Here is a 26,066-nt window from a genome sequence, read left to right on the forward strand (position 1 = left end):
AAACAAAAAAAAACGGGTCTAATTATTTTGACCAAAAAACTAACAAGCCTAATTTCGGCCTAACCATAACATTTTGATAATGCTTGTTTGACATGGGATCGCTGATGTACATGTACAATTTTTAAAGTAAAAATAATTTAGTTGAATAAATAACGGCTACAAACATATATTATGTGTACAAAAAAATCCTGTATAAAGATTAATGCACACCCTAACAAAAAAAATGATACTTGAAGAAAAAGGTGAAGGCAAATAAAAATTAAGAATAGAGTTCAGCAAGATTTGAACATTTTTTATTCAAAATCAGAAAAAAACAGTTAAGGTACCGTCAGTGGGGGTGACTATGGGTCAAAAAACGGTACACCTCTCGTAATTTCTTTATAACAAAAACAATTTAAATAACATCGAAAATCTTTCAACGTAGATTTGTTTTTAGATAGTTAACTAACATTTTCCCAAAATATGGTGGATTTTGATGAATACTACTTTAAATGCCAATAGTTTGAAAATTGACCCAATCTCACCACTTAGATGGGGTGACATTGGGTCAAATGAAACTAAAATGATGCCCAAATACAACGATATGGTTAAAACAAGTCATCCAACAGCGTTTCTTGTTTGAGGGAATCGTATTGACACGCTACAATGTTTGCAGTGGAAATTTTCAAACATTTGGGTAGTTTTCCAGCAATTCTAACAAAAATATTAGAAAAATGATTTTTCGAGAGGTCATTTTTGGCCAAAAACGTACCCCAAAAGATTTGTTCTAGGAACGAGATTTTTTCAGCGAATTCATCTTAAGATGTCCCCTACACAACCCCTTTAGCAGAATTCAGTTTCATTGAGAATAACCTGAGAAATGGTAAAATCCGTAAAAAAATCAATTTGACCCAATCTCACCCCCCAGGCGCAATGTCACCCCCACTGGTGGTACCTGAAAACAAACTTACCCGAAATAGAATTAATGTTTCATATATTTCAGGACGATAAGCGATTTTCAAACAGATTTTATTTCACCGTTGAAAATAAGTCCGTTAGTTGCACAGTCTGTTGAGGCTTTTAGAAAGATTAAGGAATTCACCAGAGTTTCCGCCATCGATTATATTTTCCATTTTTCGATATCTATCAAACTTTGTGAGAGCATACCCTATCAGCAAAGTTAACCAAAGAAGTCAAAATAATGATATTCAATTATTATAAAATTTGTATGTTGAGAATTAAATTTTTGATCTTCTTCAATGTTAGGTACAGATAAGAACAATTAGGGTGAAAAAACACTCATATTTTTGTTATTTCACTTTTTACCACAAAAAAAATCGTTGTTTTTGTGTTTTTTTTTTTTTTTTAATTTTTTGCGAACATTATATAAGAGACAACTTTTGTGATATACCTAGTAAAGACAATATATATTAAATTGGAATTTAAAAATAAATTCTCCAAATACATGGTATTATTTCAATTAAACTCATTTGTAGAATTAAAATCGAATCGACAACAACGTTGCAAATATTTTCATAAAGTGCCTCGTTTATGTGATAAGTTTACCCAAAGTTATATTTTTTCGAACATTTTGTATTGTTTACTTTCTAGTGCCGATGGTAGCCCAAGTCTAAGAGTGTTTTTATCAATAAGTTCAGATAATTACCTATGAATTTGTCAAAGAATCTGAAAACCAAAAAAGAAACCTGCCAGGCTTAGTAATATAAAAAAAATGTGTTTTCAGACAGAGATACTACTGTGAAAAGTTTTGTACATTTTGTTACAATCGTTATTACAATCGTAAAAATCTAGTTTCAAATGATTGTATTTTTTGATGACAGAAAGCAAAATTTGTTATTTACACAGAAAAAAATCAATTCTCGTAATCGTGAATCAAGTTCACGAATGTGAGAACCACGAAGGAATTTATTCATGAGTATGGTGCATTTGCACCATAAACGTGCATATATTCCTTCGAGGTCCTCGCATTCGTGAATTTAATTCACGATTTCGAGAATTGATTTTTTTCCATGTATAAACTTTTATCCTTTGTTTTTTGAGGATTTTTTAAGGAAAAGGGAAGCCAATAAATTTTAGTTTTATTTGAAATTACTTATTATGATAAATTTGCTACATTGTAATATAAAAAAGATAATTTTAGGCTGTGACAAATAGTTTCAAAGTTAAGGTCCCCCTTCAAAATCGGACCCAAAAATCAGGAGGCTAAAACATGAGCAATTCTCTACGAAATCGGTCTTTTTTCTTCAATTTTAATTTTTGTATTTTTTAATCCGGCTGAAACTTTTTTGGTGCCTTCGGTATGCCCAAAGAAGCCATTTTGCATCATTAGTTTGTCCATATAATTTTCCATACAAATTCGGCAGCTGTCCATACAAAAATGATGTATGAAAATTCAAAAATCTGTATCTTTTGAAGGAATTTTTGATCGATTTGGTGTCTTCGGCAAAGTTGTAGGTATGGATACGGACTACACTGGAATACACGGTAAAAAAATTTGGTGATTTTTTATTTAACTTTTATCACTAAAACTTGATTTAAAAAAACACTATTTTTAATTTTTTTTTTTTGATATGTTTTAGAAGACATAAAATGCCAACTTTTCAGAAATTTCAGGTTGTGCAAAAATCACTGACCGAGTTATGAATTTTGAATCAATACTGATTTTTCAAAAATCGAAATTTTGTCGTAAAATTTTTCAACTTCATTTTTCGATGTAAAATCAAATTTGCAATCAAAAGTACTTTACTGAAATTTTGATAAAGTGCACCGTTTTCAAGTTATAGCCATATTTAAGTGACTTTTTGAAAATAGTCGCAGTTTTCATTTTTAAATTAGTGCACATGTTTGCCCAGTTTTGAAAAAATATTTTGAAAAGCTGAGAAAATTCTCTATATTTTGCTTATTTGGACTTTGTTGATACGACCTTTAGTTGCTGAGATATTGCAATGCAAAGGTTTAAAAACAGGAAAATTGATGTTTTCTAAGTTTCACCCAAACAACCCACCATTTTCTATCGTCAATATCTCAGCAACTAATGGTCCGATTTTCAATGTTAATATATGAAACAATTGTGAAATTTTCCGATCTTTTCGAAAAAATATTTTTGGAATTTTCAAATCAAGACAAACATTTTAAAAGGGCGTAATATTGAATGTTTGGCCTTTGTGAAATGTTAGTCTTGATTTGAAAATTCCAAAATATTTTTTCGAAGAGATCGGAAAATTTCACAAATGTTTCATATATTAACATTGAAAATCGGACCATTAGTTGCTGAGATATTGACGATAGAAAATGGTGGGTTGTTTGGGTGAAACTTAGAAAACATCAATTTTCCTGTTTTTAAACCTTTGCATTGCAATATCTCAGCAACTAAAGGTCGTATCAACAAAGTCCAAATAAGCAAAATATAGAGAATTTTCTCAGCTTTTCAAAAATATTTTTTCAAAACTGGGCAAACATGTGCACTAATTTAAAAATGAAAACTGCGACTATTTTCAAAAAGTCACTTAAATATGGCTATAACTTGAAAACGGTGCACTTTATCAAAATTTCAGTAAAGTACTTTTTGATTGCAAATTTGATTTTACATCGAAGTTGAAAAATTTTTACGACCAAAATTTCGATTTTTGAAAAATCAGTATTGATTCAAAATTCATAACTCGGTCAGTGATTTTTGCACAACCTGAAATTTCTGAAAAGTTGGCATTTTATGCCTTCTAAAACATATCAAAAATAAAAAAATTAAAAATAGTGTTTTTGTAAATCAAGTTTTAGTGATAAAAGTTAAAAAAAATCACCAAATTTTTTTACCGTGTATTATTTTTTCCAGTGTAGTCCGTATCCATACCTACAACTTTGCCGAAGACACCAAATCGATCAAAAATTCCTTCAAAAGATACAGATTTTGAATTTTCATACATCATTTTTGTATGGACAGCTGCCGAATTTGTATGGAAAATTATATGGACAAACTAATGATGCAAAATGGCTTCTTTGGGCATACCGAAGGCACCAAAAAAGTTTCAGTCGGATTAAAAAATACAAAAAAAATCGAATGACCGAAATCCTAGAGAACTGCTCACATGTTTTTTTCGAAATACTAAAAAAATCAACAAAATGTTGAGTGCCATCAGCTGGAAACAATTGAAAATGTAATTCCCTGCGTTTATAATCATTTTTTTAATGTTAAAGTTTGATAAAATATTTTATTTTTTTGTGAAAACAGCATCACTAAAAGTTTTTCGCAGACAAAAAATGTTTTCGTTAAAAATTAGATTTTTTTGAAAACTATAGCCTGATCTACATGAGGAAACTGCTTTGATAAATATTTGGATCGGCCTTATAATCCATATATTCAAATTAAAAAACGTTACTTAATCCACCTTTAGGTGGTTGGTGCCTTCCTCACATTCATAGAGTCAATACAACATTTCCCCTTAACATGTTTAACAAATCAACTTTATTACTCATTTCTTTTGATAGGGTTCGCAGACCTTCAATATTTCTGGCTCATCGGCAAGGTCTGATAAAAAACCTATCCAACGATAGTTCGCATGGAAGATTCAGACAATATTTCTATCACAATATCTGGAATATGGCCTCCAAAAAGTGTATAAATAACACTTAAGTGATAATCACTTTTGATAGGGTTGTCAGATCTTCAATGATTTGGGCTCATTGGAAAGGTCTTTTCAATACCTTTTTGAAAATGTAGAACATGATAGGTTTTCTTACAAAACCACCCTTTTTACAATCTTCCTGACATACGCCAAAATCGTTTTTTAAGCATAACTTTTGAAGTATTTAACTAAACTGGCTGTTTTAAAATAGAGACCTAAAGGACCCCAAGACGGATCGAATGAGACTAATACGGCAAAAATCCGTTCATCCAGTTCGGAGATAATCGAGTGACAATTTTTTGTCCACCCATCTACACACATCCACACAGACATTTGCTCAGAACATGATTCTGAGTCGATTTGTATACGTGAAGGTGGGTCTACGAGGTCAAATTAATAAGTTCATTTTTCGAGTGATTTTATAGCCTTTCCTCAGTAAGGTTAGGAAGACAAAAAACCTTGGTCAATGTTTAAAAAAAAATCATGACGTATTCAAACTTTCCCAAAGTTTGGTTTTGAAACAAATTAAACTGATGTTGTGTGTTTAAAAAAAATGAAATTTTGAAATTAAATTTATAGCAAAATACAGTCCAGACTCAATTATCCAAAGTTCAAAATAGACCACTTCGGATAATCGAATCTTCGAATAATAACATGATAAAAAAAATCTCCCAAAAATGCTCAAAGTATTTTGGAATTTTTCAATCTTTTTAATCCAAAATGGTGGTAATGAAATACAATTTGTTTTTTCCTGTGTGGAGGTAATTTTGAGCAAATTTTGTTCTAAGAAAAACTTTTCTTCTCTTGTTTTATGTTTTTCTTGTTTAATTTAAATTTATCTTGCTTAGTTGATGTTTGTTTTTCGAAAGTATTTGACTTCTTCTACCATCTCTTATCAGTACTTTTTGCCTTTATGATTGTTTAATGTTTGTACAGAATCTTGTGCAATTTTTTTTTTTGCTTCATATAAACAACGGGCGCGTTTAGTTTTTAATTTATGTGTTTTACTTAGTTATTTTCTCTTTCGGTTAGTTCAAGCTTTCCACAGCCTGCTGTCTAGGCTTGAACTGTTAAATTAAAATTTTAGAACTAAACGGGAATTATCTCTACAGCAACATCAGATGTTTGCCTTGAGAATAATAATTAAAACCCACAGTAATTAAACGGGAATTGTCTCGACAGCAGCATCCGATTGCTTGCCTTGAGAAAAAAACTATAACCTTTAAACACACTATGCCAATGGTCGTAATGCTTGCTTAGAGTGTATCCTAGACCTTATACCTTCCCAAAAACCGTCCAACTCCAAGCGAAACTTACTTGAGGATACCGTGGAGATTTTCCCTTAATACTCTGAAAAATGTGGAGCATCAACACTTCCCGTCTTCCAAATCCCGTTCTTTGTCAGTGGTGCGCGGTGGAGATGGGAGCGGCCAGCAATGGACGGCTGTCATGGTGGTGAGAATCTGGTTCAGGTGGAATTGGTTCTATTCCCAATTATCAATCCTAGGCAACTTGGGCTTAGACAATCATCACATCACATGGCGAAAATCCAGTCTGCAATCCGCTAAAATCACCGTCTCCTAGCGAAGCGAAGCGAATCTTGTGCAATTTTTTGCTTGTTTTTCACTACTATGGAATGATACCATGTTTAACTTTACATAAAATATAGCAAAGTTAATTAAAAACCCAGCCAAAGTTGACCTTAGAAAAGAATTAAATTTTTTTAACATTGGAAAAATCACAAGAAAAAGTCAAACTCCTTACCCTAAAATTTAATTTTTTTTTAGATCTTCTTTTGAAAGCTTTTTGAATATGAAAACACGTTTTTTTTTTTAGAATTTTAGATCGAAGTCCGCCTAGAGACGGAGTTGAGTTATAGAAGGTTAAAAGTGAGAAAATACAAAAAAAAATTTTTTGTCCATGATTTGATTGTCCGAAGTTTTTTGGAAACCTTAGGGTAATAAAACTTTGAATTTTGAATCGAAAAAAAAAATAAACAAAATTGGCATGAGCCTTAAAGAAAGTTGGTTTGCAAATATTAATTATCTAAAATACATGTAATTCACAACACTGTCACTGTCGTCACACTTTTCTGAAAACCGCCAATCTCAACGCTTACCAACCTGGGGAAAATTTTCACCAATATGTCGATAGGCACTAATTAGTTTGAAAGCAAATCCTGGTTCGACGACGACGATTGGTCGCGTGGCTGGGCCGCCGAGACTACAATCTTGCCGGGGCGCCCACCATCGTAGTCTCGGCGACGGCTGGTCCCCTCCAGCATCAACGGTGCCGATGGTTTGATGGGACCAGCTTTTCAACGTTGTTGCAGTTTTGAGCTGGGGGCTTTAAATAAAAACAACACAAGACGGCAGTGAAGTGGACATTTTTGCACCTCGTTTCAAATCGAAACACACCGATCACACCGAGTTGATGGCGGCCAAATTGCTCCCCAAGGGACATGGCTGTTTAAGGGAAGCTGAAAGATCGCGTTTGGGATCGGATTTGAACGGATAATTTGCAAATATTTGCTGTGAGAAAGAAAAAAAAATATCTGGGAAAGGAGTTTAAATAGCAATTTTACAGCAAGCTGTTGAAAAAGCTCAACAACATTCCCAGAAGTCGCATCCAACTTCACAAGATGTTTCGTGTGCGAGAGGCCTTTCCGTGGGCTTTGGTGGTCGTCGCCACCCTGTCAGTCGTTGGACATATTGATGACGCGGTGTTATCGGGTTCGTTTCTTACTATCCAAGAGGCGTGTGCGCCTTCAAGCATCGCTTTTATTGGTGCTTGGACATTGGTTCTGGTTTTTTGCACACACAGTTCTTTACAAAATCGATTGTTATGTTTGGAACAAAATAAAACATTTATTACTAAATCCAGAACTATGGTACTTTTGAAATCAAGTATAATAAAAAAAAAACAAAATTAAAAAAACGTCAATTCTTGTTTGTTTTGCGCATGGCGCATTTTTTTGGTTAAATCGGCTTTTACACACTTTAATCATGAAATATCGTCATGGAACTTTCAGGAGTGATTGAGAATCATATTTTGAAAGGATTTAATAAATATTGGAAAATAAAAAAATAGATTTTCTACCTTAAGCAGTTTATATTGTGCACAAATTACATTTATGTAACTTATTTTTAAACTATGTTGATTTTTGATATCACTTTTTGTCAGTAACAATTGATTCACACAAAATGTTTTTATTTATTTTGATATGTTTAGGAAAAATAAAATAGCATCTTTTTAGAGAATTGCAGAATGGTCATAAATCTTTGGCAATGTTATATTATATAAAATCTAGAGAAAGTGAAAAATTAAATGACTTTATTTTAATTTTAAAATTAAATTGTAATTGTAAAAGTTCTTCAGCCAAATTTAGCATAAGTACACTTTTAAAAATTTATAGTAGGGTGCCTAAAATATGGAACTTTTTTTAAAACCCCACTCCACAAGCTGTTTATTGTTTCTTGAGCAGTTTTAGGACTCTGGACCAAATATGAGCAAAATTGGTCAACATTTTTCCATTGATACTTGGAGGTGAAGTTTGTATGGGAAAAATCGAAAAAGTGTATGAAAAATACATTTTTTTTACTGTTTGGTCTGCAAGGTGCGCTACTTCCATCCAATTAATCCCAAGAGTGAGATTCTTATTGGAAATGTAATGCTCTAAAACAGGGGTGCCCAACCTTTTGGCTCTTCGGGCCTGATCTGATTTTTCGGAAGCAGTGGCGGGCCGGAATTAATATTTGATAAAAATTTAAAAAGTAAACACATTTCTATTAATTTTCTTATGATTGGGTTCTTTAAAAGCAAATACATAAAAGAACTAGTGTTGCAAATATGTTTCATATACCTTGATTTTAAAAATGAAAAACAAAGATTACATTCAAAAATTTGCTTATTTGACTTATTTTAATTTTTGCTTGTTTAAGATTTATAGATATTGTTTTTGACGATTGCAATTAAATTCCGTGATATATATTTTTTAATTTTTTTTTTCAAATTTCAATGATCGTTGCAATTTTTTAAAGTTTTTGATACATTTTTCAATATTTTAAAAACATTTCCAGCGATCTATTTTCAGTATAAAAAATTTGGTTTCCAAGCTTTAAAAAAAAATTATCACTAAAAAGTTGTTCTGGAAAAAAACATTAGTTTTACTTATTTATTTATTTAAAAAAGAAACCAGAAAAAAAACTTCAAATTGAAGTAAACACAGTCAAAACTGATAGAAATAACATTTAGTCTCTTTTTGTAAATTTTAAGACAACAATCCAAGTTTTTTCATTAATTTCACAATTTCACGAAATGGATAATTTTGTTTTCCTGCACATTTTTTTCAGTTAAAGAAAATATCAATATAATAATCAAAAGAATTAAATTCAAAAATGAAGAATGCTCTTATACTATGTTAAAATTTGATCACAAGATTATTTTTTTAATTCAGACAATAATTGTATTTATTTAATACTTCATGAACAGCCTTAAGGGCCGGTCATAGAAATATTTTAAAAAGCCGTCGCGGGCCCGATGGAATGGCTTCACGGGCCGGACGTTGGGCAGGCCTGCTCTAAAACTTTGTAGAACATACTAAAGCTGTAAAACTCGATCCTGAAAAGTTGTTAGCGATTCAAAAATGAAATTTTTGTACGAAAAACATTTTTTTCACCAATTTTAGGCTTGGGTATCAATGGGTAAATCTCAACCAATTTTGCTGAAAATTGGCACAGATACTTCAAATAACCCAAAAAACCGTTTTATGCTTGTGGAGTAGGGGATAAATTATTCTGGGCACCCTAATGTACAGTTCATAAAGTTCCTAAATGGGTAATTCTCTACCAACTCACACGAAATCGGGAAAAGTTGCCCTGACCCCTCTTCGATTTGCGTGAAACTTTGTCCTAAGGGGTAACTTTTGTCCCTGATCACGAATCCGAGGTCCGTTTTTTAATATCTCGTGACGGAGGGGCGGTACGACCCCTTCCATTTTTGAACATGCGAAAAAAGAGGTATTTTTCAATAATTTGCAGCCTGAAACGGTGATGAGATGGAAATTTGGTGTCAAAGGGACTTTTATGTAAAATTAGACGCCCAATTTGGTGGCGTACTCAGAATTCCGAAAAAACGTATTTTTCATCGAAAAAAAAAAACACTAAAAACGTTTTAAAAATTCTCCCATTTTCCGTTACTCGACTGTAAAAATTTTTGGAACATGTCATTTTATGGGAAATTTAATGTACTTTTCGAATCCACATTTGTACTTTTCGAATCTACATTGACCCAGAAGGGTCATTTTTTCATTTAGAACAAAATTTTTCATTTTAAAATTCCGTGTTTTTTCTAACTTTGCAGGATTATTTTTTAGAGTGTAACAATGTTCTACAAAGTTGTAGAGCAGACAATTACAAAAAATTTGATATATAGACATAAGGGATTTGCTTATAAACATCACGAGTTATCGCGATTTTACGAAAAAAAGTTTTGAAAAAATGATGTTATAAGCAAACCCCTTATGTCTATATATCAAAAATTTTGTAATTGTCTGATCTACAATGTTGTTGAACACAATTACACTCTTAAAAATAACCCTGCAAAGTTAGAAAAAACAAGAAATTTTAAAATGAAAATTTTTGTTTTAAATGAACTAATGACCCTTCTGGGTCAATGTAGATTCAAAAAGTACATTGAATTTCCCTTAAAATTACATATTCCAAAAGTTTTTACAGTCAAGTAACGGAAAATGGCAGAGTTTTTAAAACTTTTTAAGTGTTTTTCTCAATGCAAAATACGTTTTTTCGGAATTGTGAGAACGTCAGCAAATCGGGCGTCTAATTTTACATAAAAGTCCTTTTGGCACCAAATTTCTATCTCATCACCGTTTCAGGCTGCAAATTATTGAAAACACCTCTTTTTTCGCATGTTCAAAAATGGAAGTTACCCCTTAGGACAAAGTTTCACGCAAATCGAAGAGGGTCGGGGCAACTTTTCCCGATTTCGTGAGAGTTGGCGGAGAATTAACCATATTCTAAAACAAAATATTGAATATTTTTGAATTTCGGGGAAAATTTCATTTCAATTTTCATTTTCCGTTTATGAGATTATTTATCGGATTATGAGATTGCGAAGATACAGCCTCTTAAAACATAAAATTAGTGTGATATCTCGGAAAATTAATAATCTGGCCTTTTCTATAGATATATTAAACAAATTTGAACTTTTGAATCAAGACTCACTTATTGATAGTGCTTAAAACATTCAAAGTTTAGCTAGATTTTAAAATTTAAAAAAATATTTGTATGGATTCCAAAAAATGTAGAACATTTTCTTAGCCTATCAAAAAAAAAATGCAGGGAAGCTAATTTTTTTTGATTGCATTGAAATGACTTTCACAAAATCAAAAAAATGTCTTAAGTTATTATATATTTCAAATTTGATATTGCATCTGAGAACGATTTTTTTTAATTATGTTTGACAATATTCTAGGTATTTTTTTCAAAAATCATTTTTTTTTCAAAAATTCATAGCTCCGGTGCCAGATATTGCACAATCCGAAACATAAGCCCCCTTAAGCATACTGTCAGCATAGGTAACAGATCCAATTTCACCCCTGATGGCGGTTTAAATAAATCAAATAATAAAAATACATATTTAAAGAATTCAATAACTTCTTATGACATAAGGAATACACGAACAAAGTTTCATTGAAATCATCAAATATCAGATTTAAAATCTGAAGAAAAAGTTTTACGCGATCATTCTTTTGGTGTAGTTGTCACTAATTTCTAGATCTTTGCCGAAGACCTCAAATCGATCAAAAAATTATGTATTGCCCAATTTTATTTTACTGAAACAGTCTTACAATCAATTGCCAAATTTACAACAACTTTTGAATTTTTAGACCAGGGACTTTGAAAAGATCCCGCCATGAAAGAATCATTCATTGAAAGTGTATCAATATTTTGTATGTTTGTTTACTAACTGTATCAACGTCTAAAGCAATTTGTAATACCTGTTCCAAAATTTTGAAACTTTTGATCATAATTTGTAATTTAGTTTTTTTTTCAAATTTATAACTCTTACAGATTTTTATATAATTTAAGATTGGAAAAAGATATTTTAATTTCCTCCTAAAAATAACATTTTTACAACCCATTTCGTGAAGAACTCTTCAGCATAAATCTGCCTACCGAAACCTCCTGGCGGACAGGTACCTGGTAGCCATCGCGTTAACGACGAAGCCAACAACGCAAAGCCTTCTCCGACTGGCGATCATGCTGCCGCGCCGTGAAACGCCACCGTCTGGAGGCTGGAGAAGTTCTTCAACTTGTCCATCGCCATCGCTAACCGATAGAGCCGTAATGTGAGGCCACGGCGACGATAAAAAACGAAATATGACGACAAGTCGATCGGAGCTCGCACACGCGACTCGTGTGTTTGTCTGTGTCTCCATGCCACATGCCGATGCTTTTTATGCTCTGTCTGGGCTGGCTGGGTTGAGTTAAGGCGTTAAGGTGTTTTTGAAACGCCGAACAACCTGAAAAAGAACCACCCACTGACGCGACGGGAGAGCACAATCCCACACAGTCTGGTGCGAGCTGTTTGGCGTTATTGATGCCTGGCTCCAGTTTGGCACCTTAAAGTCAGCGCGGGGGAATTTGCGAAAAAAATAAAAGAAAAATCACAACATGAAAAAACACTTCAAAAAATTTCGCCACGTAATCAGTTGTAAGTTATCATACCTGCTCAAAAATACTTTCAAGCTCAGTAAAAAATGTGAATAAATTTGAACATTAACAAATTATGTCTTATGTTCAAAACAGTGTAAATAATTATGGCACCATGCGTCATCCAGTCAACAATGTCTGCAAATTCAATCATGAAAAGGTGAATCTGGATATTAATTTTAGGTGCATCCCACGACGGCTTATGATCTGTCGACTACATGTTGTGACATCCATTCTGACGCGTCAATGATTTTTAGCTCACTTGATATTTTTGTTAATAAACTTGTGCAAGAGAGAAGATAAATATAATTAATGTTTATTTTAATTTTCAATTTAGCTCTGATGAATTTTTAACAAATTCGGGAAAAATTAGCTGAACTTTTGTACTACTAATACTTAATTTCCCAACAAACGTATTTTTTACCGATTTTTTTTATGTTTCAGGGGACTAAAAAATTCTGAGCTATAAAATGTGTTGGTGTAAAAACTGTCTAGGAGATATGGTTTATGAAAAACATCAAAAACCTGGGCAAAAAATATACTTTAAATTATTTTTTAAAGCCAATTTGAACGTGCAATCGAGAAGTACTTTTTTTTAAATTGTATCGTTAAGTGGGTACACCCTTGACTAGAAGCTTGAATGAATTTTAATCAATTTAATTTAATTTTTTTCAATTTTTAACTCTTCTTCGAGAAGATAAACATTACATACCATAGTATAATACCATAATCGGGATGTAGTTAATGGATTTGAACGACTCAAACTGCAAAATAAAAGCGTTTTTATCATCAATTTGACCATCGAAAAAATCCTACGAATTGGTTATGAAACTATCCGGATTATCCAACGGATTGGTTCCGAAATTCTTCTTTTTGCTAAAAAAAAGCAATAAAACTTGTGTAAACAATGTTTTTTTCAACGGCTTTTGTTGGAAAATATTTATGAGGACTTCATTTGACATAAAAAAAAACTTTTTGGACTATAATGATAAACGAAGTAATATTTCAAAAATACACTTTCGAAATTTACACCACTTTTACAGAGTTCCTAACTGAGAGAAATATAACTCTCTTCGGAAAATTCACTTCGTAAATAACTTGACAAGTTTTAAGTTATTAAGTTTAGATCTCTGTAGTATCAATGAAAATAATCTCCGTAACCAACACGTTTTTGTTTAGAAGTGAGGAAGGCACCAACCAAGTGGGAGACAAAGTTTTTTGTATATTTCATTATTGAAGAATTTTTTACTTTTATACAGCATTCAACAATTCTATGTCTTTTGCTATACTATTTTAAACTAGTTTTTTCTCGAGTATACCATCGAGAGTACCCAGCTTTGCTAAAGTAAGTATGAAAATCTTATTTGGAGCTTTCAGACAGCTGAGCAGTTCTCTCAGATTTCGGTCATTGATTTTTTTTTTGTATTTTTTAATCCGACTGAAACTTTTTTGGTGCCTTCGGTATGCCCAAAGAAGCCATTTTGCATCATTAGTTTGTCCATATAATTTTTCATACAAATTTGGCAGCTGGCCATACAACAATGATGTATGAAAATTCAAAAATCTGTATCTTTTGAAGGAATTTTTTGATCGAGTTGGTGTCTTCGGCAAAGTTGTAGGTATGGATAAGGACTACACTGAAAAAATAATACACGGTTAAAAATTTTTGGTGATTTTTTAATAAACTTTTTGTCACTAAAACATAATTGGCAACTATTTTTTTTTATATGTTTTAGGGACATCAAATGCCAACTTTTCAGAAATTTCCAGGTTGTGCAAAAACTCTCTGAGCGAGTTATGAATTTATGAATCAATACTGATTTGTTCAAATAATCGAAAAATCAGTCGTAAAATTTTTTTACTACATTTTTCGATGTAAAATCAAATTTGCAATCAAAAAGTACTTTAGTGAAATTTTGATAAAGTGCACCGTTTTCAAGTTAAATCCATTTTTAGGTGACTTTTTTGAAAATAGTCGAAGTTTTTCATTTTTTTAAATTAGTGCCCATGGTTGCCCACTTTTGAAAAAAGATTTTTGAAAAGCTTAGAAAATTCTCTATATATTACTTTTTTGAACTTTGTTGATACGACCCTTAGTTGCTGAGATAATGCCAAAGGTTTAAAAACAGGAAAATTGATGTTTTCCAAGTCTCACCCAAACAACCCAACATTTTCTAATGTCGATATCTCAGCAACTAATGGTCCAATTTCCATTGTTAAAATATGAAACTTTCGTGAAATTTTCCGATCTTTTCGAAAAAATGTTAAAAAAATAAATAAACCGAGTCTAACATTTCAAATGGGCGTAATATTCAATGTTTAGCCCTTTTAAAATGTAAGTCTTGATTCAAAAAAAATCAAAATGTCGAGCAGTCCAATTCAGTGACAGATTTCTTTTCAAGCATTGCTCTTGATTCTCTTGATTCTTGATTGTTCAAAGCAGAAATCACATTGAAAAAATAATTAAAATTTAAATTATTATTAATCAAACAAAATTTAAAAAAAATACCCAACATTTTGTGTCAAATCTAATTCAAAAATTTTTTTCAAACAGCATTTTCAGTGCATCAAGTGAATTGATAGGGTAATGAATTGACTATCTCAAGTTCGAACTAACTTGCCATCAATAATTGTAATCGGTTAACTTCAATCAAACAATGTATTATCAATAGTAAAAATCTTTGATTTTGTAACACCACAACAAAATGGTTAGAATAAAAATGGTGTATAGATAGTTGAGAAAAGTTAAATTACCTAACTAAAAAAAAAGAATATTGAAATCATCAATCTCAAAAACATCTAAATCAAGAACGCATACAATAATACCAATGCTCATTTCAATCACTCAAGCTTCCAATCACTTTGTTCCCGGAATCCCTGCAACCACAAACACCCGACACCTAGTCAAAGTACCCATTTCCTCGACCCATTGTAATAGCAAAAGTGTATTCAAGGTAATCGCTAATATGTGCAAAAGTTCAACGCAACGCAACCAACCGCATGCACACCGGTTTGCGTCGCCTCTGCACAACAATTTATTCCAACAGCACTTTGTGCTCCATTTTGCAAGGTGCGTGGATGCATTGAAACTCAACTTAAACCTAAGTTTAATAAAAAGAACAACACGTGGCTCATGGAGATATACTTAGCACGGCCATTGGAATCAATCTTTAAACTCCTACTCCAAACCCACCTGGTTTGTTGAGCTAGAAATAATGGTTCAACGGCGCGACTGGCATTGATTTCTGCTGGTGATTTAGCCAAGTGTTGCTAATTTTATTGATCGGTTCGACTTACCTTGCGCTGAAGCGAGTCTGTGCCTTTGAAGGTTGGTCATCGTTGAAGGAATTTACAAATTTGATTGCATTTTTATTTATTTTCATGTTGGTTTATTAAGGAAAGTTCCGATAGCTTGTACTGCAAAAATAAATCGTTGGCATTTTTTTTCACGTTTTAAAATAAATATCTTCACTTCTGCTACTGAGTAATCTTCAAGTGTTTCACTTTCTAGCTGTGGTGTAAATTTGTGTAAATAGTTAGTGTTCATCTGTGGTTCAAACTACGTGTGTGTTTTTCAACTACAATTTAGGATTTTTAGTGAGTGTTTCTTATTTGCTTCTCTTTAGTATGTGTTCTGAGATCCATTCAAGGTTGCTATTGTGAGATCTCGATGCTTTCGGTGACACACACACAGCGTGTTTCATCGCAGGAATAGTTCCTTCAGCGGGAGGAATGTCCAATCCGGAGAATGCGTGTGTGTGCATAGCCAGCGTTGGGTTGACCTGGGGGAAGAAATGAGAGAAAAGATTCATTAATGCAAGTCCTTTGATGTTTTTTTTAATTGAAAAAATAGCCAATAAACATTTTCCGAAATTTTCATTTTAGTTTTTTTTTATTTGATTTTGCGGGCTAATGAGTTTGAGCATGAACATTCTCGAGAAGACATTTTCAGATCGTCCTAGGGTGGTTGTTGTCGTTTCTTCACCGATTATACCAATAAGTAGTAAAAAATTTGATCTTTGAAAAAATACTATAAATTATGACATTTTTAGTGTGATCAAAAAAACTTAAAATCGATTATATTTGCAATCCAAAATTATTTCTCAGTTTTTTTATAAGCCGTTTTCGATTTATTGGCATTTTAAGAATGAAACTAAAATAGTAGTTTATGCAACAAGTTGCAAAAAGAGGATTTTTTCAGCACGAGTCGTACATTTATCCAACGAGGTTCACCGAGTTGGATAAATACGAAGAGTGCTGAAAAAATCAAGTTTTGCAACGAGTTCCATACAACATTTTTTGCAATTCCAAAAAACACACACTGAGTGAAATTTTATGTCAAATTTTCATGTATTTTGGTAATAAATCGTTTAAATCAAAAAAATGTTGAAAAGTGTTACTTTCGAAACAAGTTCTGAAAAGTTCAACTTTTCAGCACCCATTTGAGTGCTGAAAAGTAGAACTTTTTAGCATTTATTTTGAAAAGTATTCGATTCTGTTATTTTTGGTACAGAAAAGTAGACTATTTCGTCGTTTAAGAATGACAGGAAAAGCAAGTAGTTTCACGACGGAATTGCAAAAAAATATATTTTTTTTTGCAATTTTAGAACATTCTATTTTGGAAAAGCACCCCTGCAGAAAATATTTGCGATAGACAGACATTTCCAACAGTTTGTTTTTTTTAGACAAGAAGATACAGCGCCCTCAAAATTGGTTTAAAACGTGTTTTTCACGTTTCACACCAGTTTTGAACACGCTTTATCGTTTTTAAGAAACAAAAAAAATACCAACAAAGAACTTCTATGCAAATTCAACGATACAGTTCAGACAAGCTTGTCGGAAGGCAATGGACTCTAAACAACTCTTTAGGGATTTAGAATGTCAAATCGGAGATTGTGGACAAAATGACTAAGGTACATTATTATGCAAATGCATAAGGTTATTGAATAGTTAATAATTTTAATTTGACTAAAATAGATTCGCAGAACTTTTACTTAAGTTTAAAAGTTTGAAAAAAACAACAAAAATGGTATTGTTGTTTATTCAATTATACAAAGTCTAAACTAACATTCAGATAATCAAGTCTGGACTGTATGAAACTATTCAGTTTGTATTAATCAATCTAGGAAACAAAAATCTGTTTTTACCTTTTTATCATTTTTGAAATTCCAAAAAAAGTTTTTAAAATTAAAAAAAATGAATTCAATGTTATTAATTCTCAAATTATAACTACTTATGGTCCAATTTTGGAAAAGAAATCAAATACAAATACAAATACTTACCAAGAGTGCTTATTTCAGAAAATATTATTTTCAAACAGATGACAAAATCTCTTACAATATTATTTGAGAACCAAACTGCAGAATTTCAAATGCTTAAAGGACCGTTTCAAATAATATTCTATTTTTTTTTTCGTTCTTGAGATACAGCCCTTCAAATATTAAGAAACTATAAAATTGCATTTTTAAAAGTGTCACTCAATAGCACTCAATTTTCAAATGAAACTATTGGTCCGATTCTCAATGTCATCAAATGAATCATTCGTAAAATTTCCTGATCTCATCTAAAAAAATATCTGAAAATTTTAAAGGCAAGACTAACATTCCAGAAGAGCGTAAAATAGAGTTTCAAGCCTTTTTGAAATGTTTGTTTAAGAATTTAATTTTTTTGAATATTTTTTCTTCAAAATGCATTGTTTTTAAACGGTTTAAATTTTCAAAAAAAGTATATCATATTTCATTGGAAAAATAAGTTTTGCATTGATAAGTATGAAAAAATATATCAAATTTATTTAAAAATTAACAACTCTAACACAAGAGTTTGCATCATCCTAAACTATTTCCTAAAATTGTTTGAAAATACTCATTTTTCATAATTTTCAACGTGCTTGTCAAACAAATTTAAATAATTTCTATATTTGTTCAACTACAATAAAGGAATCACGAATCTTATTAAAAATTATTGTTTTTGTTTTAGCCCAGCCTAGTGCTGGAGGGAGGAGATAAAAAAAAATACATTTCAAAATTTGGAAACGAAAAGTATCAAAAAATGCATCAACAATATTTCTTGTGTAATACTAAAAGCATATAAGTTTTGGGAGACAAAAACTTTGAATAAATTATTTATTGGCGTTATTAATTATTAAAAATGTCAGCAAACACTATAATTCGTAGAAAATAATTAAAAAGTTTCAATATTTTCGACAGTATTATCCAAAAGTTATCTTTGCATTAACTTTCAAAATTTTACAATTAGATTGCTTTGAAAATTTTTGTAATTGGAAAAAAATTGTATAATACACTCTGAACTAAAAAAAATTAGACCCAGATTGCAAATTACAATTTAAAAAAAATTAAATTGAAATAAAAAGCCATGGTTTTAACATTTGAATTAAATAAGGTTTTGAAAATGCATTTTACACCGGCCCCGATTTGTTGCAATCTTTAGTTTTCAAAATAATATAGTATTGTCCAAGTATTTTTTTTACGAAAAAAAAACTTTATGGGATACTGTACAACGGAATTTCATAAAAAATGTTGTTGACTGATCTCAAATATGCTAAATATGTTTTAAAACGAAGGAAAATGCATTTAAAATTATTTTCAGTTCGTTAGACTTCTTTTTCCATTAAAACTTTGAAGCTTGTTGAAAAAAAATTGCCCCCCGATTTTTCGGACCGACTTTGAAGGATGGTGGGAGGGGGTGCAACGGCCTTATACGATTTTTTAATGCCTAAAACTGGCCAACATTTATACGTCTCGTTTCATCTCTTTTTTATAAAAATTAAAATATTTGGGTATTTTCAGCAAAAAAAAAATTTAAATCGACTCGAAAATATTTAAATGACACGGAAATTTACTAAAGGTTTTTCTTAGCAATGCACAAATTTCGCAAAATGAAAAGTATAAGTTAAGTATTTTTTGAATATTTTGGGAAATTTCTAAATATTGCCTCAAGATTCTTATTTGTGAAAAATCATGCAAAATTTCTTGTCGACTCCCATATTGGATATTAGAATTTTGAACTATTTTTGATAACGTCATTGCTACCAAAATTGTATGATTAAATTGCATTCAAACAAAATACTCACAAAGTTTCAGCCAAATTAAAAACCAAAAACAAAAAAAAATATTCAAAGTAGATGAACGCTCCAAATCGACGCTTTCACTCGCGAGCACAAATCGGACGTGAGGCAAAACTGCTGCAACCGCTGCTGAAAACTCTCTCTTCTGCTCTCTCCCTCTTACTCGAACCGGTTATAGCAAATGGCTCAGAGAGGCGCTATTTCGTTCAAAGCCAACTCAGAACCAAATCAGAACAGTCTGTGATCAATCATTGCATCGATAAAATTGCTTGAAAACAATATCATCAACCACACTTCGCATTTTTACACTCATTTCAAACTCAAATTGACGACTCACTTGGGTAGTTCAGGCCAAGTGAGCACCGTGCTGGTATAGAGAAGAAAATCGTGACGTCAGAAATGAACTCAAATCACTCAAAGTTCATTTTGTGAGTGACTTTAACATTTTGACCTAGTTTGACAGCTACCTCGTTCCCAGGTTTTCTGTGGGAGAGAAAAGGAGGCGAATACTTTATGAAATGCATCCTAGCCTCAAAATTTTGTCGCGAGTTGCTTTTCTCCTCTATTTTGTTAAATTCTCTCTGTGGCATCCTGAACATTATCCTAAATAAGGCAGTCAGCGATAAGCGTGTAGAGTTATGTATGTGTGAGTGTAAAGTAAGCGTGGATTGGGAGTCAGTCTGGGCGAGGTAGCCAAACAATAAAGATGGAGTTCGTCTCCCGTTCAATAAGTGCAAATAAGTATTGTTTTAAGTTAATAATGAACATGAAGATATCACACTCTCCTCTCTGAACATATCTGGAGTTTTTTTTTTTAAAAGGTCCTATAAACCAAATTTTCATTTTTTGCTTTTTGGGTGCTTTTGAATACCCCTGACTCAAGGCGGTTCTACACAGAAAAAAAAGTTGAATTTTGGAATGTTGAAAATTTGGTAGGTTGAATATTACCTCTTTTTTGAGTAATATTACATAAAAAATGTGTAAAAATGTGAACCTGATGAATATTCATCAAAAACTGATGAAAATTCATCATTTTCTGGGGTAAAATTCATCATTTTTTTAACCACAAAATCTGTCACCATTTCCTGATGAATATTACCATCATTTTTTTCTGTGTAAAAACACCCAAAAAGCAAAAATTGAAAATTTGGTTAATAGGACCTTTTCAAAAAAACTCCAGATATGCGTTTGTGACTGACGTCGACGGGCGGAGTAGGTCAAGATTTTTTTTACATTGTCATAAATCACCGAGTCAATTTGAAGATTATCAATAAAGTTCATATTTTTTTGCAGAGAAACCCAAATGATGAAGGACAAATGCACTTTCTTTACAAAAAATATTAAATTTAGAGAGATTACTTACCAAAAGGGCTCAATTGCTTCCAGCCCAACATTTGCGTGTAAATATTGTTGTTTGCTTCTTTTCTCTAAACTTTTCGCGGCACGGTTGGCGGGGGAGACACTGCATCGGGGGAGTTGGAAAATTGGACACTCGATTAGCTGTTTGACTCGCTGTACTGGACCAACCCCGTCTCTCAACCCATTTAGCGTCCCGCGAAAAAAGAAGCATTTATCGTCGTGGTCGTCGTCGCGGTCGATGGTCGATCCCCTCGTAAACTGTCTCTTTCTCTTTCTCGCTCTAAGGTTGGTGTCATTTTACAAGGATTTTTTTTGCTGTTCATTTTTTTAAGGTTAGTAGCAGTTCTGGGGGACGACCTCCGCCGCGGCCGCGCGATTTCCGATCATCAGGTAGTGGTTGATGGAGCAGCGGCTGCCGGCGACCGGATCTCACTTGTAGCCGGACGTTCGCCGCGAGCAGTACGAGCTGCTGTGGGAGGAGGCGGTTCCGGGTGGACCGCCGGCGACCAGCATTTCGGACGGGTAGATCACGTGGTTCAGGTGGGCAATGTCCAGCTGCTGGGGGGCCGGCGGGGGATGCTCCGGCGGCGGTGGCAGGTAGTCGACCCAGTTGGGGGGAACTGGTGGGAGGGGAAATCGATGTTGATTGTCATGGGTTTTGAAGTTAGAGTTCTGGAAAGCCTTACCTTGATTGCTGTTCACCGGCCGTGGGTAGCCGTAAAACGACCGGAAGCTGGACGAGGTCGACGAGAAGGTGTCGTGACCTTGGTAGCTTAGATCGCCGCCACCGTCGCTGTGCGGGATGCCGTTGATGATCATCGTCGTCGCGTACGGGGTGGGACTCTCCGGGGACTGAAACAAGTGTGAAAGAGTATGGGTTATTTGAAGTCAACTACAAGGTTGATCAAACTCACCTTCCTACAGTTATAAAATGACGTGACTCCCCTCGGATCCACCTCTGCATAGTCCGTCCCTCCATCGGACAACGCCTGGTTCGGGTACATCTGACTTCCCTCCAGCAGCTTGATCGAACTCAACCCGGAGTCTTTATCCGTGTCACACGTCCTCCAGCCGCGATCAATCCAGATCCCATTATCCTTCCTGGTTACACTCAAGTTGGGCAAATCTCTCCTCGCTCCAATTGGAACCGTTACAACGGGTTTTCCGAGGCCTTGCCTTCGCTTGAAGAAGATCACTCCTCCAACGATCGTGAACAAAAGAATGATAAACAAAGACAAAACGACGAAGATCATGAACCAAGTCTCGTGCAGAAAGTTGTGATGCCGAAAGTCCTCGTAGTCATTGTAACTATTGTGAACTCCTTGCGGAACAATCACAAAGCTAGGATCCATCACCAAATGCACCGGCTTCGAGTACGGTCCCAACCCAGCCCGGTTAAACGCCACAACCCGGATGCTGTAACTACTCCCAGTCGTCAAATTGTTCAACATCACCGAAGTCGTGCTCGAGTTCAGCGTCATCTGCGCCAGCAACTTCGAAATGTTCCCCGCCTTAACCTGAATCTTGTACCCCTGAAGCATCCCGTTGATCTGATCCTTCGCCGGCGGACTCCACCGAACCCAACCCGCCGTCAAGTTCATCATCCCGGTTTGAATGTTCCCCGGCGCAGCACTCGGCAAATCTTCCATCGTCTGCACAATGCGAGCGTTGCTCGGCTGACCCTCCAAGTTCTTGAAGAACGGCGTCAAAAAGAACTCGTACTTGGTAAATTTGGACAGATTCGTTATGATGTGGCTTTCGATTTCGTTGTTCGGGATCGACAGCATGCTGTAGCGTTGGGTGCTGGAGTCCAGCTCGCGGTAGCGCACGTAGAACCCCTCGACGTACTGTTCGGAGGCGCTCACGTGAAGGAGCCACTCGAGACGGACCGAGGTCGAGGAGAGCGGGACGATGTCGATCAGTTCGAGGATCTGGAAAGAGAGCGGGTTGGGAGGGAAATGTTATTTTTTTCAGGTTTGTACACAGTAAATTAAATCATGGTAATATTACATTTAAAAAGGAATATCTTTTATGTCAGAAAAAAGCTTTCGTTTTACCTCTAATAATGTGTAAATTTACATCTGACAGATGCTGCGAAAAAATATCTGTAAACCCAAAAAAAACATCAAACCGGCGTTTTAATATCTAGCTTACTAAATCCGCGCCCCAACCCGAACGGCCAACTCGCCGCACTGCACAGTGTTCGGAATGGCAAAATTAAGTGGTATAAATTGATAACTCCTTTATTTGACGTCCTAGCCAAATGGTGTCTTCGGAAGAGTTCTTGTACTTGATAAGGGCCAGAGCTGAAAATGTCAGGGGTCCTGACGCGAAAATCGGCGACGCGTACACGATATTTTCAGATCCATTCACTGAACCGCAAAACCGTGACGTAAACAAACCCGACTCAGTCGTGAGTGCCCTAGTTCACTGAGCAGCTGCAATGCGAGGCAGTAGTCGACCAACGCTCATTCGACGTTGCACGCACACACATAAAGAAACAAGTTTTTACACAAAAAGTTGGTATTTATGCGTGGAAATGTTATTTTGAATATAAGTTATGGTTGTTTTAAGTGTTTTGCACAGTCTAGAACCACTCAATTGTTTAAAAATAGTCAAAATAGTGTTAAGAGAGGATTTTACGAGTCAGTCATACGACACGAATTGAGTGAGTGTAGCTCATTTTTTCACGTCTCTCATTCTCCAGCAGCCGACCGGCACGAGTCAGGCGGCAATGGTTGAACGGACACAGTAGGCTTACAGTCACATGCTAGCAGTGAACTGACATTTTGGTTTGCTTCATGTGTACGCTGGGTTGGAAACATTTTGCAGGCCTGATAAGGGTTATCTTTTAAAGTTATTGACATACAGGGTGACGACCTTCCAGGGTGTCAACCAAAAACTAACTTTGTTGGATGACGTTGTAGGGCTTTGGTGTTTTTGGCAAAGTTGTAGAGGAAAAAATCTCATGAAAGTTTGTCGAAAGCGCCAAATTTGTAGCTCTTAATCTACTCGAGATATACGCCATTTTAGCAAAAATGGTCCAAAAAAGCACTTTTTTGGTGATAACTCAAAATGTTAGCATTTTAGCGGCCTACTATGTTCTGAAGAGTTGTTTATGACATAAAGTTACACATCTTTGCCGAAGACAGCAACATTTTTGAGCCTTTATTGAGGAGTTATTACCATTTTTAAGTGATTTTGGGCCTATTTTCAAGTTGCTATGTTTTCAAAATGGCGCATTTTGGCGCAAAACCGAACAATGCACCTGAAAATACACACTTTCAACTACATTTCCTGAAAAAATCTCCGTGTCTATCGGTGTCTATTTTTAGATATCTCAATTTGCATTTGACGGTTTTAATTAATTTGTTTATAATTTTTAAGCGGAATCTTATTGAAATCGTGGTAATAATCGGTATATTGAAGGGTGAATTGATCGATTTTTATGGAAAATACATTGTTTATGCTTAAAGTGATCGCATAAATGTCCCATATGCATTTTAATAGATTTCGAGTTATTGATGCAGTTCGGTTCAAAATTGTGTGCTCTTTCATCCAGTACTTTGTTCCAGAAATCAGAAGGAAATCCAGTTTTTTCGCGAAAACTTAACACGTAGCCTTATGTATGGGACAAACTTTAAATGCGTTTTTCTCAGCTTGCTGTTTTTGCATATGGGACATTTATGCAAACATGGGCAGTGTAGTTGAAAGGTTTTGCGCCAAAATGCGCCATTTTGAAAACAACAAGAAAAAAAGTAGAATTGTTAAAATGTTATCAAAACAAAATAAATTGGATATCAAAAGATGCGAAGTTTTGCAGAAATTTGCTGAGATATTGCCATGCAAAGGTTTAAAAACAGAAAAATTGATGTTTTCTAAGTCCCACCCAAACAACACACCATTTTCTAATGTCGACATCTCAGCTACTAATGGTCCGATTTTCAATGTTAAAATATGAAACATTCGTGAAATTTTCCGATCTCCTCGAAAAAAAATTTTCAAAATTTTTAAACCAAGACTAACATTTTAAAAGGGCGTAATATTGAATGTTTGGCTCTTATGAAATGTTAGTTTTGGTTTAAAAAAAATTGAAAGTATTTTTTTCGAAAAGATCGAAAACATTCATCAATGTTTCATACAATGACATTGAAAATCGGACCATTAGTTGCTGAGATATCGACATTAGAAAATGGTGTGTTGTTTGGGTGGGACTTAGAAAACATCAATTTTTCTGTTTTTAAACCTTTGCATGGCAATATCTCAGCAAATTTCTGAAAAGTTGGCATTTGATGTCCTCTAAAACATATCAAGAAAATAAAAAAATATAGTGTTTTTTTGCAAATCAAGTTTTAGTGACAAAAAGTTAAATAAAAAATCACCAAAACATTTTTTACCGTGTATCATTTTTTTCAGTGTAGTTCATATCCATACCTACAACTTTGCCGAAGACACCAAATCGATCAAAAAATTCCTGCGAAAGATACAGATTTTTGAATTTTCATACATCATTTTTGTATGGCCAGCTGCCAAATTTGTATGGAAAATTATATGGACAAACTAATGATGCAAAATGGCTTCTTTGGGCATACCGAAGGCACCATAAAAATTTCACTCGGATTTAAAAATACAAAAAAAAATAATAATGATCGAAATCTGAGAGAACTGCTCATGTGGATTTTTTTTTTTGTTTTAAGAACTACTCTACATGAAAAACAAATAGACCAAATTTGGATTCTTGTATGCATTGTTCATAATTTTCCTTGAAATATCCAATGTGGTCAAGAATCTCAAAATTAAAAAAAAATGCCTCCAAATTTTTTCAGTGTTTGTAGCACAATTTTGAGATACTTGAACTCTTTTTGAAACAACTCATCTGATGACATCTGTTCGTGCTCAAATCAGGTCTCAACAGCTTTTGTGAGCCAGTGTAGATTATGCTTTACTACCGTACTACTAACCTATCGAATTAAAAATAAATGTTTTTGTATAACCCGCGAGTTCTGGTTTAAATATTAATGTTTGCTGTTGGAACCAACTTTTTAGCATAAAAAAGCAAGAAATTTAAGAAATTTTGAAAATAAATTAAAATTCAGTCATATTTCCAACGTGGCATCTACCAACTAAAATCCGGCCCCATCACTCCAAGAATCCCTCGCGCGAGCAATTTGTCCCCATGAAATTTCAAATCCATCAACCAACGAGCCAGAAACTGCTCCAATCCCTCCAATCTAGCCGTCCCAATCCGAACTCTGGGGCTCGGCCCGCGCC

General features: G+C 33.9%; 1 protein-coding gene across 2 annotated transcripts in view; it reads right to left on the bottom strand.

The window, feature by feature from the left end:
• Positions 1-15,718: 15,718 nt before the first annotated feature.
• LOC6043155 (roundabout homolog 1) overlaps positions 15,719-26,066 on the bottom strand; it is a 268,131-nt gene continuing 257,783 nt past the window's right edge. For both annotated transcript variants that reach the window (XM_038251502.1, XM_038251503.1), the window contains 4 exons: positions 21,710-22,726; positions 21,482-21,647; positions 20,800-21,415; positions 15,719-16,134 (listed from right to left, as the gene is read on the bottom strand). In XM_038251502.1, the coding sequence (XP_038107430.1) occupies positions 21,225-21,415; positions 21,482-21,647; positions 21,710-22,726 (1,374 nt within the window). In that variant the 3' untranslated portion in view covers positions 15,719-16,134; positions 20,800-21,224. The remainder of the gene's footprint in view (positions 16,135-20,799; positions 21,416-21,481; positions 21,648-21,709; positions 22,727-26,066) is intronic.

This window comes from Culex quinquefasciatus, chromosome 2 (genome assembly GCF_015732765.1).
Source record: "Culex quinquefasciatus strain JHB chromosome 2, VPISU_Cqui_1.0_pri_paternal, whole genome shotgun sequence".
Lineage (NCBI taxonomy): Eukaryota > Metazoa > Arthropoda > Insecta > Diptera > Culicidae > Culex > Culex quinquefasciatus.